Genomic DNA, 25372 nt, shown 5'->3' with positions numbered 1-25372 from the left:
TGAATGTAATATGTCTGTTTCCCCCCTCTGACTACCTTTAGGATTCACTTCCTTTTATTTGGTCAGCAATTTGACTATGGTAGGCTTGTGTGTCTGTGTTTGTGTTTTACCCTTCTTAGATTTGCCAATTTGAGTCTGTGTTTTGGGTCTTTCATCAGTTTTGGAAAGTTCGTGTTCACTATATCTTCAAAATTTTTCTGCCCCATTTTTCTTTCCTCTTTTTCTGAGACTTTATATTTAGTTCCTTGTATGTTAGATTATTTGATAGTATCCTACAAATCTCATGTATGTTTTAAAAAATTACTTTTGTCCCTTTGCTTTTGATTTGGATATTTGTTATTTTCCTTTTTTTTTTTTTTTAAAGAGACAGCATCTCACTCTCTTGCCCAAGCTGGAGTGCAGTGGCGTGATTGTAACTAATTGCAGACTTGACCTCCTGGGCTCGAGGGATTCTTGTGCCTTGGTAGCTGGGATGTCAGTCACACACCACCACACTCAGCTGATTTTTTAATTTAAATTTTTTTTTTTTTTTTTTTTTGTAGAGATAGGGTCTCGCTATGTTAACTAGAGTTGTCTTGAACTTCTGGTGTCGAGTAATCCTCCCACTTCAGCTTCCCAAAGTGCTGAGATTATAGATATGAACCTCTTTCCCTGTTTTCAAGTTCACTATTGTTTTTTCTCTACTGTTTCCAGTCTGCAAAGGAGAGTTATTTCTGATTCAAATTTTTTATTTCTAAGTTTTCCCATTTGGCTCCAATAGTTTCTATGTATTCACTGAAGTTCCCCCAGCTCTCCATGCATGTTGTCCACATTTTGCAGTAAATTCTTTAGCATTTTTATCATTATTGTGAAGTCCCCATCTAATCTATTATTTGGGCAGTCTCTGAGTATGTTTCCATTGACTATTTCATCTCATGTAGATCACATTTGCTTACTATTTTGTGTTCCCCTCAGTTGCTTTTATGCTAGATCCTTTGTGTAAAAGGACTGTAGAGACTGAAGTAAATAAAATTTATTTTCAGTAAAGGGCATGCCTTTTTTTTTGTTAGGCCACTTGAGTGGAGGCTGAGTCATTTAGTTGCCCTGTAGTCTAATTGGTTCTGGGCTTTGTAACAACTTTCGTTTGAATCAGTTCACTATTGGCTTCAAATGCTTTGAGGGCAGAATCAGAATTTTCCCTTTGGGGCTGGGTGCCATGACTCACACCTGTAATCCCAGCACTTTGGGTGCCAAGGTGGATGGATCACCTGACATCAGGGGGTTCAAGACCGGCCTGACGAATGTGGTGAAACCCCGTCTGTACTAAAAATACAAAAATTAGCTGGCTGTGGTGATGGGCACCTGTAATCCCATCTACTCAGGAGGTTAAGGCAGAAGAATCACCTGAACCCAGGAAGCGGAGGCTGCAGTGAGCCGAGATGGTGCCACTGCACTCCAACCTGGGCAACAGAGCGAGACTGTCAAAAATAAAAATAAAATAAAATTTAGCTAATTGCCGCAAGGGGGCTGGACTTCCTTTCATTCAAATATGACCTTGAAAGTCTTGATGCATGTTGAGAAAGGCATGGAGTAGAGGAATGGATGCTACAGAAGGAAGTTGGGAGGAAGCGAGAGAAATACTTATGGAAAGCCTTTATATGCTTCCAAAAACAGCACTTTGATTCCAGAGGGCAACGTTTATTTGTCCTCTTGATAGAAAGTAGTAACCTCTAGAGGACTTAGGGCTTGAGGTAAGCACTCGCAAATGGCAAAAGAAGAATTTCTCTTCCTCCTAAAGGGGTGCTAATTCAAAAAGCAAGTAGGTGGAATCAAAGGGCCAGAGTGAGCCCTTATGCAGGTTGACAAACTGCTTCAAAAGCCACCAGAAAACTCAACCATGGGGCATAACAGGAATGGAAAGCATATGGTAAGTCATAAGGAGCTGACAGAGCCGCAATTCCAATTAGTGTTTGTCCCAGCAATGTGCCAGCAGACAGGGGAAGGGTTGTAGGTCATTTGAGCTGGTAGGATAAGAACAGGTATACATCTCGGGATATCTGTAGGGGATCCTGGGCCTTTGCTACTGTGTAAACTCAGTAAAAGCCGCAGGTGCACAAATAAGAAGTGTGTATTTAAGAAGTCATGTGGCATGCAGAGTGAAAACAGGCAGATTTTCTCCCAAGGTGAACAGTCCAGCAGACGCACACAGCCATTTGCAGAACACACACGCACAAAAAGAATAGGCAGTGCCGCTTCTTGGGGAAAACTGAGTTTAGTTGAAAAAAGAGGAAACCCAAAGCACTACACGGGTTTAGGCTTTAGCCCTATCATTCTCGTGAGCCTCGTGTCCAGGAGGGTCATTAGTGCCTCAGTTCTACTCGGTGCAGACCCCAAGGTCCTTCCCACCACCACGAGCCACTCAGTAGGGTGATCTCAGTGGTCAGATGGGGGAGCAGAGCCACTTGTGACCAAGAGGAATTGTTCTGATGGTTGGTTAGTAAGCTAGACAGTGAATGGGAGAATAAAACTGTCTATGTGGTTTGAATGCCTCCAGCCGAAGACGGCACTGCGTACAGGTCTCTTATGAGTAGGGAATGTACCCAGGTCATGCAGCACCGACATATGTTAACTGCTGCAAATTCGTATGGGTCTGCAGCAATCTCACTTCTTGTCTCCTCAGAAGAAAAAATTCGACCAAGGAGATATAAGGCAGAAGGAAAAACTGAGGCAAGTTTTAGAGCAGGAGTGAATGTTTATTAAAATGCTTTACAGCAAGTATGAAAGGAAGTACACTTGGAAGAGGGCCAAGTGGGCAACTTGAGAGAGCAGGTGCCTCTGGTTCCAGGTTTTTGAATTGCTGAGGAGATCTTTGTTCTTCAGTCTTACCTCCTGCCTTTATGACTTTTGGAACTATTTTTCAACAGTGTTGTTCCTTTCCTTGTCTTTTGAATGGTAACCCACCCAAGAATGCCTCAGAGGGGTTTCCCTCAGCCCTTGTGCTCTACCCTCAGACTTTGTTAGCTGGAAGCTTTTAGTTTCTTGGTGATCACTTCTAGTTCTTCCTTGCTCCCAGAATTACTCACGAGTCTTTGGTTAGTAAGTGTCGATGAGTGGCTATAGACTCACTTTGTGGCTTGTGGTACTTCTGATTCTAATCTCTCTCGACAGCACATATATATGACTGCTAAAAGATGATTTAAAGTTTGGCTGGTTTCTCTTTACCTCCATCTATGGAGTCATATTTTTCTTCCTGACTTTCCACCAGGAATGAGAGTAAACATGGGTTTCTTTGCTCTTCTGAAGGGCTTGGCACTTTCTGGAATTTAGTTCATTTATGAATTTTTTTTTTTTTTGGTCTCCTCAAGCTCTTTAGGTTTTAAAAAATACTATAGTTTTGTAGTTAAAGTGGCTTGTTTTTTGTTGTTGGGGTGAAAGCAATGGTCTCTTGTGATTTTCCACATCCAGCCCAAGATGGAATGGCTAATGTAGTTTTAATGTGCATTTATCTTATAAAAGTTAGGTTGAAAAATTTTTCCTATGTTTATTTTTATATATAAATTTATGTAAATTATTATATATAGATAATATGTATTTTATGCATTAGATATGTTTATATGTATAACATATATAATTATATAACTAATATATTAGAATATGTTTATGATTTATGATGTAACCATTGCTTATATATAATACATACTTATATAATTATTATATATAATATATAATGCTTCAGAGATTAATAATTTAAGAAAATAAGCTTTTTTCCCTAAAAAGTAACGGTTACATCATAAATAATATATAATGTAATTGTGTATGATTACTAATTGTATATTACTATTATATAATTATATATGTAATATAATTATATGTTGTATGTTACATATTATGTATTTTTTTCTGTTGATCGTTCTTACACTCCCTGGTTTTTCTGATACATTGTTGGTTTCTTAAAAAGTTGATTTGTAGGAGCTTTTCATGTATTAGGGAAATTATGATATGAGCTGCAACTTTCTCTTTTCCATACTGACATTTATGTTTTGATCCGGCTTGTGTTAATTTTTCTAATATAGAAATGCTTCAGCTGGGTGCGGTGGCTCACGCCTGTAATCCCAGCACTTTGAGAAGCTGAGGTGGGTGGATCATTTGAGGTCAAGAGTTTGAGACCAGCCTGGCCAACATGGTGAAACCCTGTCTCTACTAAAAATATAAAAATTAGCCTGGTGTTGTGGTGGGCACCTGTAATCCCAGCTACTTGGGAAGCTGAAGCAGGAGAACAGCTTGAACCCAGGAGGTGGAGGTTGCAGTGACGCAAGATGGGGCCACTACACTCCAGCCTGAGCGACAGAACAAGACTCTGTCTCAAAAACACACAAACACACACACAAAGAAATGCTTCATTTTATGTAGTTGAATTTATCCTTTACTCCATGGAGTCTAGATTTTCTATTGTAGTCATAGTCAGAAAAACTTTCCCTGTTTTGAGATGAAATTATTGCCAGTGATAATATAGCAAAAGTTATCACTAGTTGTGCTTACTGTATGCCAGTGTACTAATTGATTTACCAGTCAATTAATGAACTCTAATTGACAATATGTGTGCTATAAATCATACTGTGACCACGAGAAGTCAGGCAAAATGGAAACCAGTCACTGTATTTTCTCAAGTAGTATCACACATGTCCTTTATTATCTTATTTTGAAAGAAAATCCAAGTATGAAGTAGGGATAAAGCCTTATTTATGTATTTTTATCCACATGCACACAAAGGTATCTCTATAAAACTTGACTGCATAATCCATGTTTTCCCAAGGATTTGAGATGCAACCTTAAATAGATACTGAGTTCTTATATGTATTTGGGTTTATTCTAGACTTTTTATATGTTATATTTATCTATGTCTTTTACACTATTCTCTTATTTTTGGTGATAAAAGGCTAGTCCCCTGCCAATAATGTTCATTTTTAGAATTTTCCTGCCTGGTATGCTTGACTGCCCTTGCCCCTCAACTTTATTATGAAAATTTTGAATATACAGAAAAGTTGAAAGAATTTTACAGTGACATACCCATCATTGAGATTCTGCCATTAACATTTTAGTGTGCTTGTCACTATTATCCTTTGGTTCATTTCAGAATAAATCGCAGATGTCAGTGCACTTACCCCTAAAGCATGCATACCATGCTTTACTTCAGGATTTTAGTTTTTATTTTAATTTTAGAATTTTGATACAATCAAGTGCACAGATCTTAAGGGTACCATTTCGTCATTTTGACAAGTGTATACATTTTTGTAACCCAGTCACCTGTTAAGATAAAGAACATTACTATAGCCCTGGAAAATTTACTCATTTCTTTTCCTGTGCCCCCACCTACCTCTAGAAGGAAGCAGTGTTCTTTTTTTCCACGTATATTAGTATTACCTCTTGTAAAACTTTCTGCCAATGGAATCAGAGTATTATTTTGAGCAAGGCTTCTTTTTAACTCCTTGTAATATGCCTGAGATTTATTCATATTATTGCATATATCTGTAGTTTGCTTCTTAGTATTTCTGAGTAGTAGTCTGTTGTCAGATTCATGGTATATATAGTAGTTAATAATAATGCTCTCATTATTTTTAGGCTGGATTAGTTAACACAATTTCTTAAGTCTTATTAATTGAAAATAGTACGTGATGGTTCTAATAAAAATTTAAACAGCATAGAAATAGAAACCAAAAATGAGTCTTCTTATTGCTTTCTGATTCTCATATGTAAACATGTAAACATATTTGTAAAAATAAGCATACATGTGCCACCTATTTATGAAGATACGTAACTTTTTTTCATAGATAGAATCATTTATATGTTACTACTGCAATTAGTATTTCCAGTAACACTGCACATCATCCCATAAAAGTATAGTATTAGGTAGATTCCTGTTCTTTCCAGTGGTTCCATAGAATTCCATTATGTGAGTATATTGCACTTTGTTTAAATAGTACTTTATGATGTAATTATTACTTTTTAGGGGGAAAAAGTTTATTTTCTTGAATTATTTAAGTAATTCCTGTACATAGTCAAGGAAAACTTAAAGACTTTGAAATGAAAAGCAAAATCCTCTTCACGTTTCCCATCCTTGAACTTTTACTATTAATATGTAGTTTTTATGCTGTTACAATGGCTGAAATCCAGTGTTTTTGCATGACCAAATCATCTACGGCCATACCACTCTGAATACCCTTGATCTCATCTAACTTGGAAGCCAAGCAGGATTAGGCTTGGTTAGTATGTGGATGAGAGACTATAGTTTATGTAACCGTTCTGTTCTTATTTGTCATTTAGGTTGTTTTCTTTTTTCTTTGGCTTTCCAAATAACTTTTTTTTTTCCCTGTTTCTTTTTTTCTTTAACAACACAACTGGTACACTGTTTTTGACTTTCTAAATAACTCTGCAATGAACATCTTCCTCTGTGTGTATGGTTTGCTTTATTCTCATTAGTAGAAGTTATTTTCTAGAAGTCAGCTAATGCTGCTATTGGGGGCTTTCTTAGTATTAAGTATACTTTCTTGGTTTAAATCCAGTAGTTCAGATGAACTTGTTTTATGATGTTATGTATTGCATTATTAGTAATTCCTCATTTTGTTTTTTAAAGAGCCATTTTAAAAGAAGTGACAGGAGATAGTGTATCAATGTAAATTCTAGTCTGCTTTTGAGTTCTCTATATCTCTGCTCCATACATTCTGCATTTATTTATTTTCCATTTTACAGGCAATTTAAAAGTCGATAAAAAACATTTATAAAATCTTAAATGAAGTCACTTATAAATGAAAAGTGTTTGAATGATTACAGATTCCACATTGCATTAACATATACTTCAGCAGATCGTTTTTTGGTTGCTCTTTGTATTAGTTATAAATGCAATAACAGGTGCTGTAAGGTCTATAACTTGTGATCTTTTTGTGGGCATATTTTGTAAGAGGTTGTTGTGACGTTTCTTGTATGTTACTGTTATTTTCTTTAATGATCTCTCAAATACTTATCTTACCTTTTTAAAAAGTTTAATTTTTTATAGTAGCCGGCAGACTGTGAAATAGGTAGACCTTATTTTGAAAACTGCTTTATAAACTTGCAGTTACCAGTCTGCAAAGTTATTAATGTACTTTCCTAAATTGAATCATGTTGAGTTTGGATGCCTCTGATGAGGTTAAACAGCCAAATTGGAGGAACAGTTAAGTTCTGTGAGAATACATGAAGTTTGGAGGAATCATGAGTATACATTGTGATTAGGAAAAGGCTCTTGAATCCACCTAACCTCTGTGGGTTTCAGATGTAGAGAAAGTTTTATTGCCATACTGAAGTGATCGGACAGTTTTGGAGCTATATTAATGAGATGTGGTGAAGGTTAAAACAGGAGTTACTTGATCCGATCTCTTTTTAAGAATGTTGCTTGCTGGGCACGGTGGCTCACGCCTGTAATCCCAGCACTTTGGGAGGCCCAAGCGGGTGGATCACCTGAGGTCAGAAGTTCAAGATCAGCCTGGCCAACATGGTGAAACCCCATCTCTACTTAAAATACAAAAATTAGCCGGACGTGGTGGTACATGCCTGTAATCCCAGCTACTGGGGAGGCTGAGGCAGGGGAATTGCTTGAACGCGGGAGGCAGAGGTTGCAGTCAGCCGAGATTGCCACTGCACTCCAGTTTATGGCATGTAGAGGTTTGATTAGATAAAACATTTTGAAGACAAAGGAAGACTACTTAGCCATTTCTTAGTCTAGTTTAAGACTGAGTTGTGAATGCCTGAATTTAGATTGGTATAATGTTGGTAATTAGAAGCTCCTTCTCAATACATTGTGATTTGTTCTAGGGAAAAGGCAGACATAGTTATCTGTATACCAATGGGAGAAACAGACAAACATACCGGTAGTTGCTATATAACAGTGGTAGAAACAATGTATAGATACATAGGTCTGACAATTTAGGAGAAATATACAAAATGTTTCTATTAAGTAGAATTTATCTATTTATGCCTTCCAAGGGCTCAAAATTTGGTCATGAGTGCTGAGGAAATGGGATTCTGTGACTCTTCAGAGAGACATAAAGGAAAAAAAAAAAAATCTCTTGATGATTCTAATGCTCTGTGCTGAATTATTCTGAAATTCAGTTAACTAAAAGTTACTGGGAATGAGAAGGGAGAAAGAGTGCAAAGTGGTAAAAGCTTAATATTTTTTCACAAAAATGACCCACTTCTTCAGATTGTATGGTTCAGTGCCTTTATTTTTAAAATGAGTAAACTAAAGCCTAGAGAAATAAAATGCTAACACAGGATTATATAACTAGTGAATAAAGTAGAAATGACACCAGACTGGAAATCTGAAAACTCTGTGTTTTTTGGAGTACAGTTCAGTGCTTTTCTTCAATACCAGACCGCTTCATAGAAAGGCTGACAATTTGGCTTGGGACAAAGTAGGTTTGAAAGGGAATATAGGACTTAAAATATGACAACCAGAATTTAACTAAAGTATGTTTTTAGGGGCGATTATAGGCATTTTTAAATCATAGTTCATTATTTAGTAATTCCTTAACGATTGTTAGGGTGCTTGGCAGGTTAATAAAGTGCTTCTTATTTGTAATTATACTTATTGGTAATTATTTCTAGTTTGGCAGGTCAGCTGTTAGATGAAGAAACTGAAGCTTAGTTTGCTTAGTCTTAAGATTCATGAGCGGAAAAGTGTCTGTAATAATTTCTCCTTTTTAAAGAAAGATTTTGGCATGACTCTGGTAACCGTATCAGAAAATTTTGGTAGCAATGTTAGAGAAAGACTTAAAAATGAATCTCTGGCATACATAACCACACAGCATTAGCCAGACCTTTTAAAGAAATATCAGAAAAAGTTTAAAGGTTTAATCGACTCAGCCAAATTTATCCAACAGGATGATAGAACTAGGTTTTTTGTATTTCTAGTTTTAGTGCTATTTCTTTTGGATAATTTTGCCTTTTTGGTTTTAAAAGAAAATGTTCACTAGCCTCTACTCTCTAATTTTAGTAACCAGAGGGAGAGATTATCTGAGCTCTGTTGTTAACTAGATAGAATGTGAGTAACTGGAGTGGGGGTGGCCTCTAGAACCAGTCTTTTCTCAGAGAACTCAATTCTTCCTCAACTATAAATAGGAATTAAAAAAAAAAACTAAAACTAAATATGAAGATTAGTCATGGGCTACCATATTGCAGATCCACCTTTTTTTTTTTTTTTTTTTTAAAGAGAGAATTCTGTGGCTTGATGTTATAACCATACTTATAACCACAACGATCTGTGCTTAGTTTGTCATTTGGGCTGCTGCTCTTTGCACTGAATAGCACAAACTTTTACTTTGGTTTTGTGATCTGATTGTTGGGTCTTTGACACTTAATGGACACTTCTTTTTTTTTTTTTTTTTTTTTTTTTAATTTAATTTAGAAGTTATGTAACTTCTAAAGGTATGGTTCCCAAGTGTGGTATGAGGATTCCTGGAATTTCCTGAGAGCCTTTCATGGTGTCTGTGAGGTCCTTATTTTTCCAACTATGTATCTGCGTCAGGTCAGTTTTTCTTCATGTACTTCAAGCAATATAACATATCATAACAGACCGAATGTAAAAACAGATATAAGAATCGGCCTGTCCTCCATTAAGCCAGACAAAGGTATTTGCAAAAAGTGTAAAACGTGGTCACTCTTCTCAGAAAAGTTGTGTTTTATTTTGGAAAAATAGTTTTTGGGTTTTTTTAATTTAAAAAATATGGTATTTAATTTCAGGTGAGGCTGTTTATCATAGAGCTCTGCCCATCCCTGACCTGCAGTGGGCATATGACCTAAGCTGGGAAAGATGAGTCATTTTCAGAGGCCAGTATGGATGCTGGGGGAGAGAAGAGTAGCCTCCTTTTTCTGGTTTCACTAGCTGTGAGAATAATGTAAGCCGGGAACTGCTTGGGGGCCATCATTTTTGCCACACATAGAGAGCCTTTCTGAAAGTGAAAATGCAGAATAGAGAGTCCTGGTGATATGATTTGAACTCCTGGATTCAGAAAAAAAGCCAGCCCCACATATAGGCTTCCTGTTTGTTTGCACGAATAAATTCTTCTTCTCATTACTCAAACAAATATATAGGGTTTTTATGCTAAGTTACAATGGATTTATTATTTCAAACTAAACTAAATTTTTTCTCAATTTTAATTCTTAATAAATATTGACATAACTCTTTTAAATAAAAAGCTGTTTGGACTGGTTCCTTATTTGTAAAGCATAGAGGGCTCCTGATACCAAAAATGTGAGAATCGTTGTTCTAAAAGTAAGATGGAATCACTGCTATTTCTTGGAGTGATGTGGGGGAATAAAAGGACTGGCCAGTAGTTTTCAGTGTTGTAATTACATGTATTGTGATACATTTTGCAGTGATGAAGAAGTATTAATAGAATGTGTGATGCTCAAGGATGGATCATGTTTAGATGATTTTATTTTGTAGAATGAACTGGGTGTATAATAATTCTTAATGAGTAGTCTTTGCTGTAACTAATTGCTGTATATAAGTAATCTATTTTTGCTTTCTTGTTCGAATTGAATGAAGCATGTAATAAATTACAGCAATTGAAAATTTCAATGTATGTATTATGCTTGCTGCAATGAAATTTGGATTTTTAAAAGAGTAATTCGAAGTACAGAATATAAAATCATGACTTTGATGCAAATTAGATATTTTTCCTGAATATAAAATGAAAATTTGGAAGGAACAGACGTGGGTGCATATCCGTGTTCTAAAGTTACTCAGTTAACATATTTAAATTTAATTTTTAATTCCCACTGCCACCTCCAGCTCCTTTTCAAGATTACTGAAAATGGAAGCTTGGGTTAAATTCCGTGAGTTACATTCTACTAAATGTCTAAAGTCTCCAAGAAACTCGTGCAAAACAAATTTTTTGAAATATTGTATTGGAGTATTAAAGATTTCTTTACAGTCTCATTACTGTTTTGAAAATCTCAAAAACTAAAACACACTATGAGTGTGTTGGGGGATTAGTATGACCTTTATTTCTAAAGGTGATTTGTTTCTTATTAAGAATATTTAGTTTTTAAAGATATTTTATTATAACATTTGATTTTCTGTATTATTTTTGGCTTCTGTAACTTTAGTGTATTTCCCTCTCCATTCCAGATATAGTTGGCAGAGAATGACCTTCTTAGATGGTCACTTCTATGCTTTTAAAGGGTATGCATGAAGCTGGAAGTCTCCAACTGAACTATTTTTTAAAAAACAAAGATGCCAGCTGGGCACTATTGCTCACACCTGTAAATCCCAACACTTTGGGAGGCCGAGGCAGGGGGATCACTTGAGGCCAGGAGTTCAAAACCAGCCTGGTCAACAGAGCAAGACGCTATTTCTACATACACACAAAAATGAGCCAGATGTAGTTGTGTGCACCTGTAGTCCTAGCTACACGGGAGGCAGCGGTGGGAGGATCTCTTGGCAGGAGTTCAAGGCTTCAGTGAACCATGATTGCACCACTGCCCTCCAGCCTGGGTAACAGCAAGACTTTGTCTCTAAAAAAGTAAAATGGGAAAAAAGCTTTATTAGCTGTGTCGTTAACACAGTATATTCAGGAATTGACAAAGTTTTATTTTTATGCCTTTAAAATCATTGATGTGAATGACTTGGTAGTGATTTAGAGATTTAATTTGCCAGAGCTCACTGAAGCAGTTAATTTGAAATCCTTGGAGAATTAAAATTGGAAACTCCAGTGTTCATGAATGCTCACTTTGCTCCATTTCACTTGACTCCTATCCCTCATATGTGTCAAGTAGGTCAAGTAGGCCTTAGGCTGTTTCTGATAGGTTCCCTTGGCCTGGGCTTTAAAAAAATTTTTTTTTTTTTCCTAGATAGCCATAAAGCATGCTTGCATTCCATTTCCATTCCTATCTAAATTCAGATCCCTGTTTAAATGTCACTTCAACAGAGTCCTTCCTTGATGATCTTAAATAATACTTGTTTTATCTTTTCTGTTTTCTTTCTCCTTACCTTTCTTCCTTTCTCCTCCTTTACACTTTATCCTTTCAACCTGGATTTTTCCTCAGAGCACATGTTGACAATACATAGTATAAACGTATGTTTGTGTAATATGCATATTGTCTCCCCCCACCCACCAATGTAAATTCTGTGGCAACAGTGACGTTTCTAAAAGTTGTGTTTTCGGGATCTAGAACAGTGACAGAGTAGGTGCTTTTAAAATGTTCTTGAATAGTGAATGCGATATTTGGACGATAATCACCAAACTCAACATATTTTCTTATTTTATTCATCAAACTATATGAAGATGAAAGATAATCCCTGACAGAAATGAGCCATTGATCTAGTGAAACAGATATTTGTACGTATATTCTCTTGCTTAGTAACTATTAATATGTCTCAGATTTTTTGTAAGGTATATTTTATCTACAGTGTAATTTTTAAAAAATGCTTTTTTATTACTAATATATGTAGATCAGTAATTGAACAGACTATAATACTTACTATAAGTATTATCTTATATTTCATATATATGCACAATATCTCATGAACAAATTTAAACCTAATGATTATACGCATTGATATTTGTGAGGGATTTACTATCCAATCCAGTGCTTATCTGCCAAGAGCTGTTCAGCCTATGCTTGAAACCATTCTAATGATGGAGAACCCTCGGGCAGTTTGTTCTGCCTTTGGGAGGCCTCTGATTATTTAAAAAAAAAAAAAAAAAGTCTGTCTCTATTTTAAGCCAAAACCTGTTTGGCTGCTTCTGCTTACTGGCTTTAGTTACGTTCCTTGGATATATTGGACAAATGTAATCCTTTTTCCTTGTGATAACCTTTCAATTATTTGAAGACTTACCAAGTTCTCTCTGACATTTCAGTTCTCTAGGCTGAGAATCCCTAGAAAACCGTCTAATAATGACATCCATGTACCATCTTGTTCATTTTCTAAGAATCTGTTTGAGTTTGTTCATGGATTTATAAAGGTGGTACCTAGAACTGAAAGCACTAACACTCTACTGCATAGGAGAGCAGCACTCTTTCCTGTCCAGTTCTCAGTTTTCTGTTTATTGCATGTTTAGAGTTCGTGTTTCCTCCCAGCCATTTCACACTTTCATTTCCTTTAACTTAACCATTTATTAAAGTACTTAAGTTGTTCACCTTCTATTTGCCCTCTACAAATGCTATTGTTAAGTCACATCTCATGCCTTGTTTTGTAGTTTTTGCTTTTGTTTGTATTCTGTCCCCTCACCAGCCCCAACACACACACAAGAGTAATTGCAGTTGGAGCACTTGGTGGTCAGAATCCTACTTTATTGGCAGATTTTGTTGTTTGTGGGAGCTAAGAAGTACTTTTCAAAACTTGATTCTTTTTTTCCTTGATCTGTAAGGCAGTTTCAGCTCTACTTTTTCTTTCACGCATTTTCAGGATGCTAGCAGTATAGCAGGGGTAAAGAAAAGTCTAGCTCTGACAAGATACAGATCATTCAAATTACAAACCTTTTATCAGCAGTGGCAACTGGTATAGTAAAGTACCTCGAACAATCTTGCTAGCCATGGAGATAATTTTTAAAAATAGTTTGCTATATGAATATAGTTTTTTAAATTAGGTAATTTGAATATTTAATTGACTTTGCATAACATCATTACTAGATGTTCAGATAATATAACACAAAAGACGAATAGAAAAGAGAACATACGTTTTGCCTTTCTGTTCCTGATATATACCATTTCAGTATATTACTAAATTTCTGTGGTCTATATTTTTTACTCAGCTTTTTGTTTTCAAAAATATTGAAGTAAAAATGGAACTTCTTATAGGACTTAAGGAAAATTGCCTCCTAAATGCAAATTCAGTTGTTTTGCCATTAAATGCGAAATTTTAACCCCTGCTTCTATGTAATTTGAACTCTTAACACATGTTAAAAAGTCATCTGCCTTTCAGATTATTTCAAGGATTTAGAACTGTATGTGGTAGTTTATTTGTTGTGGCTAATGGTTTTTGTTTCAGTTCAGATTGCTTCTACAGAAGATGTTAAGCAGAGATTCTTCTGGAATTCTGTCTTGCTTTTTTATAAAACTGGTTTATAGACCATAATAATTTAAAAAATCATGAAAGGCTTCCTCTAGATTTTTAGCTGCTAACATTTTAATTCATTTTTAAAATGTCCTATTTAAAAAATAATGGTGTGAAAATGAAACAGATTTGGTATTTCGTTGAGAGAATTGAAAAATGGCAGGTAAGTTACTGGAAAAACCACTAATAAGTTGAAAATTCACCATGACACCCAAACCAATATTAAATTACAGCATTTAGACTCAGTGTAGACTGAGTTTATTTACAGCAGTTCAATAAAACGCAGTAATAGTATTATGTATCATAATGATTTCCAGTAAATTGAAATAGGTTTAGCTTGATGTCTAGTTTGGTTGATGTCTGGTTGGTTGTGCTTATTCAGGATATCTGTTTCATGGTCTCATACAGTATTACCAGATGGCCAGATGTAAGTATATCTCAAGATACATCAAAAGGTTATTATTCCAATTCTTCATCCTTATTTCATCATAGATCTGAGTATTCCCATGCTGATTATGATAAAACAAAAATTTAGTGTATCATAAATCATTGTATTTAAAAATGTTGAAATAAGTATATGGAAGTAAATTTTTGAAAGAAAAAGTGAAAGTCTTAAATCTCCTTATTTAAAAATGTTGAAATAAGTATATCGAAGTAAATTTTTGAAAGAAAAAGTGAAAGTATTTAAAAAACCTCTTGTACCATCGAAGTGGATTTTTTTTCTTGTTGCATAGATCATAACTCATTTCAAATCTTTGTAAATAAATGGAAATAGCTTTATGAGAAAAGTTGATCTGTGAATCCTGAGTGACAAATTACCCTGAAACTTGGTGACACGGCATACATTTATTATCTTACGGTTTCTGTGGGTCAGGAATTTGGGAGCAAGTTAACTGGATATTTCTGACTCAGTGTCCCTTATGAGATTGTAGTCAAGCTGCTGGGCACACGTGTAGTCTTAAGGTTGTGCTGGGACAGTAGAATCTACTTCCAAGCTCACTCACATGTGGCTGTTGGTTAAGAGGCCTCAGTTCTTTGCTAGCCATTGACTGAAGGCCACATTTATTAGCCACATGGTGTTCTCCCTAAGGCTGCTTTAGTGTCCTTCCTTGGGGCATAGCAGGTGATTTCTGTAGAACAAGAGAGAGAGAGAGAGACAGAAAGAAAGAAAGCCTGCACGAAGAAGATGTCACAGTAACTTTTAAGACCTAGTCTTAGAAGTCAAACACACCGTCACTTCTATTTGTTAAAAAACAAGTCACTAAATTGAGTCTATGTTCATGGGGTAGGAAATTAGGCTTTACCTTTCTGAAGGGAGGAATGAAGAATTTGAGGATACTGTAAAACAACTACAGTGATGTTGATCAAGTGAGTCTTATAGCATATACAATAAACTACTAGTTCATTAAGAAAGTAGCTCTTATCTCTGACACTTTATCAGTTGCCTTTGTGGTCTTTATAATAAGTAAAATCCGTCTGTTGATTGACTTACAGTCAAGTTTCTCTGTACAAATTCTGTGCAAGCAAAGCTATCCACTCTTTAAGATGTACTTTTTGATTCAGTGACATATGTTACTGTTTACTCTTATAGAACTATTATATGCCAGAAACATATAGGAATTGAGATGTTTTCTATATGTCTTGCAGTATTTGCTAGCTTTACTTGGATGTGTATCAGTTATTTTATTAACATTCTGCTTTTCAACTTTAGGTAGAACATGTAGAATCTCTATTTTGTATTTATTATTAGTTAAAATTGCTAACAGATAAAGAGATTGAAGGATGTCATGTCAAATATATCATTGTATGTATCTCTTTTTCTTCAAATGAACTATTAAGTTATCCTTTCCCTGTGCTCATTTGTAGTCATCTTCCTACTGTGATTTCCTAATATCTTTATTATATCCTTTTAAAGCTATTACTGTTAAACCTTTTTGTATCGTCAGTATCCTTGGAAGATATTATTTACTGACCCTCACTTATGTTATGGGTGTGAAATTAAGCCATTGTTTTTATGCTGCCAAGCTATGAAATTAAATCTAAGTTGAGGGGTTGATTCTCTGTTGGCATTTTACCCAGCTGGATAGATGAAAGGATGGTAAGAGGACCATGAGTCATACGTGGTTGAGGCATTGTTTAGAGACTGCTTGAAATAATGGTCTTTGAAAATTAAGCTAAGAAGGGGAGAGAGTACAGGAAGAGGTGAGCATGGACTGTGTCATGGCAGCAACTAAGGATACAGGGAGGTGGAAGCATTGTGGATGAATTTTTTTGAGATGGAGTTTTGCTATTGTCGCCTAGGCTGGAGTGCAGTGGCGCGATCTCCGCTCACTGCCACCTCCACCTCCCATGTGCAAGCAATTCTCCATCCTCAGCCTCCCGAGTAGCTGGGATTATAGGCGCCCGCCACCACGCCTGGCTAATTTTGTGTATTTTTAGTAGAGACAGGGTTTCGCCATGTTGGGCAGGCTGGTCTCAAACTCCTGACCTCGTGCTTTGTCCACCTCAGCCTCCCAGTGTGCTGGGATTATAGGTGTGAACCACTGCGCTTGGCTGTGGATGACTTTTAAAAGGAGTAATCAGGTGAATAGGGAGTGACTGTAACTCTTAAGTGTTTAAAAAGTAAATTGGAAGTCAGGTTTCTGGCACCTCGTAAGAGGCAGTCTAGTGTGGTGGTTAAGAATGTGGACTTTGGAGTACGAGATTTAGTTTTAAATCTTGATTCATTTCCTTGCTATATAGTCTTGGGCAGTCTACTTAGCTTTTCTCTGAACCTCAGTTTCTTTGTCAGTAAAGTGAGAGCCCAATATAGTATGTAAAATTAGAAATGCAGTTCATGGCACAAACTAGGTCTTGAGTGTTAGTAATTAACTACTGCTATTATTTTATTGTTAGTTACTCTAACTTGTAAAACCTACATAATAATTTTAGCTTAGTTATAAACAATTATATCATTTTTTTGAATTGGATGAAAATAGTTCAGACATCAACCATTTTCCATTCTGATGTTGTTAATTGAAATAAACCAGGCACAGAAAGATTAATGCTGTATGTTACCACTCATATATGGAAGCTAAATAAGTTGATCTCATATAAGTAGAAAGTAGAATAGTGGTTACCAAATGCTGGGAAGGGTGGTAGGGAGACAGGGAGAAGTTGGTTAACAGATACAAAATTACAGCTGGATTGGAGGAGTAAGTTCTAGTGTTGTTTAACGCTGTAGGGTAACTATAGTTAATTTATTATATATTTTCAGATAGCTAGAAGAGAAGATTTTGAATGTTCCCAACACAAAGAAGTAAATGTTTTAGGTTATAGATATGCTAATTACTCTGATTTATTCATTACACCTTGCATACAGGTATCAAAATATCACATTGTACTCTATGAATACATAGAATTATTATTATTATTTTTAAAAAACTTTCCCTTCTGACCCTGTCCTTCCTTTACTTATAGTTCGTACTATCATCCTGCCCAAATAACCATAGTTTATTTATCCTTCCACATATATATAAGCCAGATTTCTCCCTTCTCCCCCAACACAAGTGGTACATACTATACAAACCTTTTCTCTGTCTTGCATTTTGAATTTAATAAATTGATATGAAGATTTCCTTAAGGGTTGAAAACTTCATTACCTGTTTCTTGTATCCTTTTGCTACATGTCATTCTTTTGTGTGGATTTTAATACAGTTTATTTTTCCAGTCCTCTCTAAATGGACATCTGCACATTTTTGATTTTACAATCAGTATGACAATAAGTAACTTGTACGCATGTTATTTTGAACACGTGAGTATATCTGTAGAATTCATAGATGTAACTTGCATTTATGACTTTGATACTACCAGAATACTCTATCATCTACCAGTTCACTCACACCAGCTCATGTTTAAAATTGCTTTTTCATTAGTCTTGCCACCAGTATACATTTTCATATTTATTGGATTTTGCCAACCTGATAACTGAAAAATGTTTCAGTGTAACTTAAATTTGTATTTCTCTTACGGGTGAGGTTGAATTTTTACTCATTTAGGAATCATTTTTATTTATTTTATGGTTTAGCATCTATTCATATCCTTTGTCTTTTTTTCTCTTATAATGTTGGTCTTGGTAAAAACACTGTGGGTTGGGGAATTAGCCTGTTTGTGATGAGATAAACTGAGCTTGTTTTTCATTTGTTGACTCTTCATTCTGAGTTTTTTTTTTTTTCTTTTTAATAATCACATTACTTTTTTGATATATGGATGTTATGTCTTTCTTACTCCAGGGTTAAATAAACTGTGTTTTCCTCTAACATGTTTCCAACTTTATTTTGTAAAGATAACTGCCAAGTTGTCTCAATACATTTTCTTTTCTTTTTTTAAGACAGGGTCTTACTCTGTCACCCAGACTGGAATGCAGTGATGCGATCACAGATCACTGCAGCCTTGAACTTCTGGGCTCAGATGATTCTTCCCCCTCAGCTTCCCGAGTAGCTGGGACTATAGGCACACACTATCATACCTAATTTGTTTTTCTTTTTTTTTTTTTCTTTTGGTAGAGACTGGGTTTTGCCATTTTGCCCAGACTGGTCTTGAACTCCTGGGCTCAAGCGATCTGCCCGCCTCAGTCTCCCAAGGTGCTGTCATTACAGGATTGAGTCACTGGGCCTGGCCTCAATACGTTTATTGCATAATTTATCTCTTCTTTGTTGGTTTGGATGCCACTTTTATAAAATCTGAATTCCTAGTACGTTTGGATCCATTTCTAGACTTTCTTTTTTTGCTGTTTAAACTAATATACTGATGGGTATGTTTTTAAGAAGTAAAATGGCTACACGTAGCATTAAGAAGTGTTAGTATAAAGAGAACTTAAATTTCTTCAAGGTCCTCTGTGACCCAGGTGCTTTTTACATGTATTAACTCACTTAACTGTTATTCTCACTAATTCAGTTTGTAACTGGAATTTGTAGAATGTGCAGTTGGCTAAATTTTCTTCAACGTTGGTTTTTTTCTTTAGCTGTGATGCAGATCCATCTGCCCTAGCAAAATATGTTCTGGCTTTGGTAAAGAAAGACAAAAGTGAAAAAGAGTTAAAGGCATTATGTATTGATCAGCTGGATGTATTTCTTCAGAAAGGTAAGATCTTTGGTTTGAAAATACTACTATATTTTAAAAAGTTATTTAAGCCTTGGCACAGTGGCTCACGCCTGTAATCCCAGCACTTTGAGAGGCTGAGGTGGGTGGATCACCTGAGGTCAGGAGTTCAAGACCAGCCTGGCCAACATGGTGAAACCCTATCTCTACAAAAAATATAAAAATTAGCTGGGCATGATGGTGGATGCCTGTAGTCCCGGCTACTTGGGAGGCTGAGGCAGGAGAATTGCTTGAACCTGGGAGACGGAGGTTGCAGTGAGCCAAGATCGCGTCATTGCACTCCAACCTGGGTGACAGAGTGAGACTCATCTAAAAAAAAATAAAGTTATTTAAAATAAGTTTATCCACAGAATATTAAAGGAACTTAGTAAGAAGCCCTAATTTTAACAAAGTTAAATAAACAATATTAGTACTGAGTATATCCATAACTTATTTAAAATGGATGCCACCTCTCAGTAATGTCCACGTGCTTATTCTTAAAGCATGTTGATATTTTTTCTTATGTAGATTAAAAGATTAAGAAAATGACCGCTTATTTATTTAAAGCTAATACTGCTTAGGAAACTGCTTTGAATCTTACCTAGCACATTGCTTTTCAGCTTTTTGCACCTTGCCACATCTAGATAATGATAGTGTTTGTGTTTGCCACACTGAGTAGGCTACATGGAGAAGACTTAGTCATGGCTGGAAGTGACTGACCCAGAGGCTGTGGCCATTCCAGCCCCTGCCATCTTGAAAATAGCATGAATCAGTATTGCCTCAGGACTTGTGCCATTGCACACTGGTTGGGAAGCTGTTGATATTAGTATATTTTCTTCCTTTTTTTTTTTTTTTTTTTTTTTGAGATGGAGTCTTGCTCTGTCACCCAGGCTGGAGTGCAGTGGCGTGATCTTGAGTGCAATGGCGCAATCTCGGCTCACTGTAGTGTCCGCCTTCTGGGTTCAAGTGATTGTCCTGCCCCAGCCTCCCTAGTATCTGGAGTTACAGGCACCTACCGTCATGCCTGGCTAATTTTTATGTTTTTGTAGAGACGGGGTTTCACCATGTTGTCCAGGCTGGTCTTGAACTCCTGACCTCAGGCAATCCGCCCGCCTTGGCCTCCCAAAGTGCTGGGATTACAGACGTGAGCCACCATGCCCGGCCAGTACTAGTATATTTTCTAATTTATAAAAGTCAAGGTATATTTCATCATATTAGAGATAAGAGATGTGGAAGCGGAGAATTAATCTTAACAAATGTCTTTTAATCTATGGTGTTTGGTTTTACTTTTAGAGACACAGATATTTGTGGAAAAACTTTTTGATGCTGTGAATACAAAGAGTTACCTACCTCCTCCAGAGCAGCCATCATCAGGAAGCCTGAAGGTAGAATTTTTCCCGCACCAAGAAAAAGATATAAAGAAAGAAGAGGTAACGATTTGTGTTATACCTTACAGGTTATTTAAACACATAAGAGGAATAACTAAACTGAGTTTTTGTCTTCTATATCTTTTTGTTGGGAGTCCTCAGGACCACTCCCAGTTTAAATGATTTCTCTAGGAGGACTCATAGGACTTTGCATGTAATTATGCCCATGGCCCTGGCTTATTTCAGCAAAAGGATTCAAAGCAAAGTCGGCAAATGGAAAAGGTGTATGAGGCCAAGTCCAGTGGAAAACAAACGCAAGCTTCTAAAGTCCTCAGAGTTCCACGGGATGTGCTTAATTCCCCTAGCAGTGAACTGTAACAACACATGGGGATTAGGCAAGCTCCTTAGATACTCTGCCCAGCATTCTTACTTGGAACTGGTCACATAGGCACCACCTACTTAGTATGTACCAAAATTCCAGACTCCTGGGAGGAAAGCAGATGTTCAGTGTAGACCATGTTGTTTCATAAACAGTTCAGGCATAGTGAACCGTTCCTTATCAGGGAGTAATGGGAATGCTCAAGAAATCATAGTGCCCGGGAGCCAGCCGAAGGCCAGCCTTACAAGCATGCTGGCTTTCTAAGGATAGTATTGTCAGGCCCGCTTTTACTCTGCACAATATCTTACAGAAATAGAGTCTTATCATCTGTTCTATGAAAATAATTAGGTTGACAGTTGGTCTGTTTGCTTTTGTCCTACGTGCATTTTAGTAGGGGACTGTTTTTAAGGTAGTAAAACACAAGGACCTTCACAGGACAGTGGAACTGACTTCATACTTCAAGAGGTCCTGAAATTTTTGTGTGTATTTTATAACCTCCTTTCTTCACTCTAATAGTCATATAATAATTCATATCTTTTCAATTTGATGTTAAAAGATTATAATTTGGCCAGGGTGAGCGTGGTGGCTCGTGCCTGTAATCCCAGCACTCTGGGAGGCTGAGGCGGAAGGATCGCTCGAGCCCAGGAGTTTGAGACCAGTCTGGGTAATATAGTGAGACCTCATCTCTCTGAAAAAAAATTTAAAATTAGCCAGGTGTGATGGGGTGGTGCATGCCTGTAGTCTCAACTACTTGAGGGGCTGAGGTGGGAGAACTGCTTGAGCCCCACAGCCTGAGGGTGCAGATTGAAGCACTACACTGCAGCCTGGGCAACTGAGCAAGACCCTGTCTTAAAAACAAAAAGAACCTATAATTTTAGTGAAAATAATTATTTGCAGTTAAGCCATTATGTTTCTGCATTTAGCCCTAGCTTTAGGTCACACAAATCTTGGTTAAAATTTTGGTTCTACAAATCACTGGTTTGTGACCTTGAAAACTTTACTTTTCTGAGCCTCATTTTACTCAGCTGCAAAATGGAAATACTAAAGATTCTTGTGAGGATTAAGTAAAATAATGTATGTAAAGCACCAATCAAGTGCTTTACATACATTATTTTACTTACTTCTCACACATGGCACATGGTAGGTTCCCAGTCAATGGTAGCTGCTGTCATTTTTGAGATTGTAGGAGATGTTGCTGTTGTGACCTTTGTTTCTTTTTCTCCTTTTATGCTTTTTCCAGATTATATATAAATAATACATTTTATTATGCAATAAAATATATATAATATGTAATAATTTTCAAATATATTTTTATCTCTATCTGAATATATTTACACACATGTATATTTGTATATTTTCGTATACACATACCCACATGTAACATCCCAATCAGTTTTATCTGCCTGGGAAGACCAGAAATGTAATTTATAAGTGAACATATTTCATACCTAACAGTATAGGGGTTCTGTTAGGAAGAAAGGGACGGTGGATATTGTATTGGCAATTGCTTATGCCACATAGAGATATGCAATGGTTTATTCAAGTTTTGTCTATTGGTGGAACTTTGGGTTGGTTTCAGATTTTTGCTGTTAAAAATTATACTTTGGCCAGGCGTGGTGGCTCACGCCTGTAATCCCAGCACTTTGGGAGGCTGAGGCGGGTGGATCACCTTAGGTCAGGAGTTCAAGACCAGCTTGGCCAACATGGTGAAACCCCGTCGCTACCAAAGATACAAAAATTAGCCGGGCGTGGTGGCAGTTGCCTGTAATCCCAGTTACTCAGGAAGCTGAGACAGGAGAATAGCTTGAACCTGGGAGGCAGAGGTAGTAGTGTTGTAGTGAACTGAGACCACGCCATTATACCCCAGCTTGTGTGACAAGAGCGAAACTCCATCTAAAATATATATATATATATATATGTTTTAATTCTCAAAAAATCTTGAGTAGATCACAGTCCCTTGGTTTGAGAAGTAGTCTTCCCCCAAATCGAGTAGTAGCAAAGCTTTAGTCTTACTATCTATTGATGTAATACTTCCTGTTTTTTCAATCAATTGTGGGAGATACTTATCCCTGATCTTTCAGAATTGTCAAAGTGCCAGACGGCAATCTACGTTTAAAATGCTGTGGCTATTCTAAGATGGGCATGTACTGTGGAATATGGTGATCTGTTAGATTACTTGCAAAAGTGCATTGAGTAAATAGAAGGGAAAGAGTGTATCAGAAGGGTTGTATTAGTACCCAGTTTTTTGTCTGGTCTGGGAGGAGAGCTGGAATAGGTGGAGAGAGTACAAAAGTACTTGAGTTTAAAAAGGCAAACTGTTGAAAGAATGCTTTCAAGATTATTTCTCCTAGTTTGGTCTGTTAATAGGATTTCCATCTGATTTCTCATCTAAAGTGGCACACTTTTTTTTTTTTTTTTTTTTTTTTTTGAGACGGAGTCTTACTCTGTTGCCCAGGCTGGAGTGTCGTGGCCCCATAGCAGCTCACTGCAACCTCTTGCTTCCTGGGTTCAAGCAGTTCTCCTCCCTCAGCCTCCCGAGTATCCCTCCTGTAATCCCTTCCTGGGATTACAGGTACGTGCCACCATGCCCAGCTAATTTTTGTATTTTTAGTAGAGGTGGGATTTCAGCGTGTTGGCCAGGCTGGTCTTAAACTGCTGACCTCAAGTGATCCACCCACCTCGGCCTTTAAAAGTGCTGGGATTACAGGTGTGAGTCACTTAGCCCGGCCTAAAGTGGCACATTTTGACAGAAGGTCTTACCAAAGGGATGCTGGAACAGCTGGCATAATCTGGGACATGTGTACCCTGTGCGTAGACTACCTGCATAAGAATATCTTATGGTTCTCAGTAACGCAAAATCTTGAGCCCTGTCTTATTTATGGAAGCCACTTGCACAACATTTCCTGAATTTGTTTAACCTCTAAGTCCTTTTTTTCTAATTGTCTAGAAAAATAGTGATTCCTATCGCTCCTATTGTTGAGGACCATTGTTCTCAACAATATAGTCTGGAGAAGGCAGCACTGAGAATATTTTCCAGGGTTGCTTTCTAGTAGCTATATGATGTGAATGGAAGCACCTTGTAGGAAACAGGAATATATAGCTGTCATGCTGCTATGAGAAACTGGAAAACTCCTTCATCTTATACATTGTTTTCCCATATATATAAATGTATATATAAATATGTAAGTATATGTAAATATATATTTATATTTTTATATTTATATATAAGTATATATATAAATGTGTATATATATGTGTATATGTGTGTGTATCTGTATTTATGACTTGGTGAGTTCTAATGTATTCTCCTATTTTCTTTGATGTGTTTGGTATCAGACCAAATCCATGAAACCAAAACACGAATATGTGTTAGACTTTTGAAAGAGGAATAAAATTGGATTTCCATTAATTATGTTAAAATGAGCCTACTTGCTTAAAATGTTTTCTCACCAGTGTAATCATTTCATTACAGTTAAATGATGATACTTAGTAGAGGAATTTACTTTGTTTGGATACTTTTAGGAGATGATGATTTTGCTTCTACATTATATAAACTAATTTTAATATTAATTAAATGTTAATGTTAATAAAGTCTTAAAGTAGTAATGTGTCTACCTAAGGCTTTTTTTTTTTTTTTTTTCCTGAGACAGAGTCTCACTCCTTCGCCCAGGCTGGAGCGTGCAGTGGCACGATCTCAGCTCTCTGCAGCCTCTGCCTGCTGGGTTTAAGTGATTCTCCTACCTCAACCTCCAGAGTAACTGGGATTACAGGCACCCGCCACTGCGCCCAGCTAATCTTTGTATTTTCAGTAGAGACGAGATTTCACCATGTTGGCCAGGCTGGCCTCGAACTCCTGACCTCGCGATCCACCCGCCTCAGCCTCCCAAAGTGCTGGGATTACAGGCGTGAGCCACCACGCCTGGCCGTATCTAAGGCTGTTTAACAGTGGAATAACTACTAAACTTGTACACCTTTTTTTTTGTCTATCAGATCACAAAGGAGGAAGAGCGAGAGAAGAAGTTTTCTAGAAGGCTAAATCACAGTCCTCCACAGTCAAGCTCCCGATACAGGGAAAATAGGTGAGCGGTTCATTGAACCATATTCAGTGTTTTGACATAAGTTACCTTTTATATGAATGTTTAGACTTGGATTATCTTTTATGCAGAGACAAGTAATATCTACTCTTATTGGTCTAGGAAAATATAACTAGGTCCGTTTCTATCTTGAAAATCTAGGTCAGATTTGTAGATCTTGGGAGTGAGTTTAGAACAGTGCTTGACATATATTAGCTGCTAATCTTTTTATTCCTAACTTCAGATTCCAGTAGAATCTTAATGTGTGGCTCTTTTTTTTTTGCCTGCTGTTTCCCTTTAGTGTGATTAAATTGTTTTTCTCATTCAGGCTTCAAAAACCCTTAGAATAGAATGCATGCGATAC

General features: G+C 36.6%; 1 protein-coding gene across 50 annotated transcripts in view; it reads left to right on the top strand.

Moving 5' to 3' along the window:
• RBM26 (RNA binding motif protein 26) overlaps positions 1 to 25372 on the top strand; it is a 95131-nt gene that overhangs the window by 9473 nt on the left and 60286 nt on the right. For all 50 annotated transcript variants that reach the window (XM_074021254.1, XM_074021252.1, XM_074021251.1 and 47 more), the window contains 3 exons: positions 19074 to 19192; positions 20483 to 20619; positions 24926 to 25014. In XM_074021254.1, coding sequence (XP_073877355.1) covers positions 19074 to 19192; positions 20483 to 20619; positions 24926 to 25014 — 345 coding nt within the window. The remainder of the gene's footprint in view (positions 1 to 19073; positions 19193 to 20482; positions 20620 to 24925; positions 25015 to 25372) is intronic.

The sequence above is a fragment of the Macaca fascicularis genome, chromosome 17 (assembly GCF_037993035.2).
Source record: "Macaca fascicularis isolate 582-1 chromosome 17, T2T-MFA8v1.1".
Taxonomy (NCBI): domain Eukaryota; kingdom Metazoa; phylum Chordata; class Mammalia; order Primates; family Cercopithecidae; genus Macaca; species Macaca fascicularis.
Note: the sequence above shows the minus strand (reverse complement) of the source record. Positions and strands in the feature narration are given on the sequence as shown.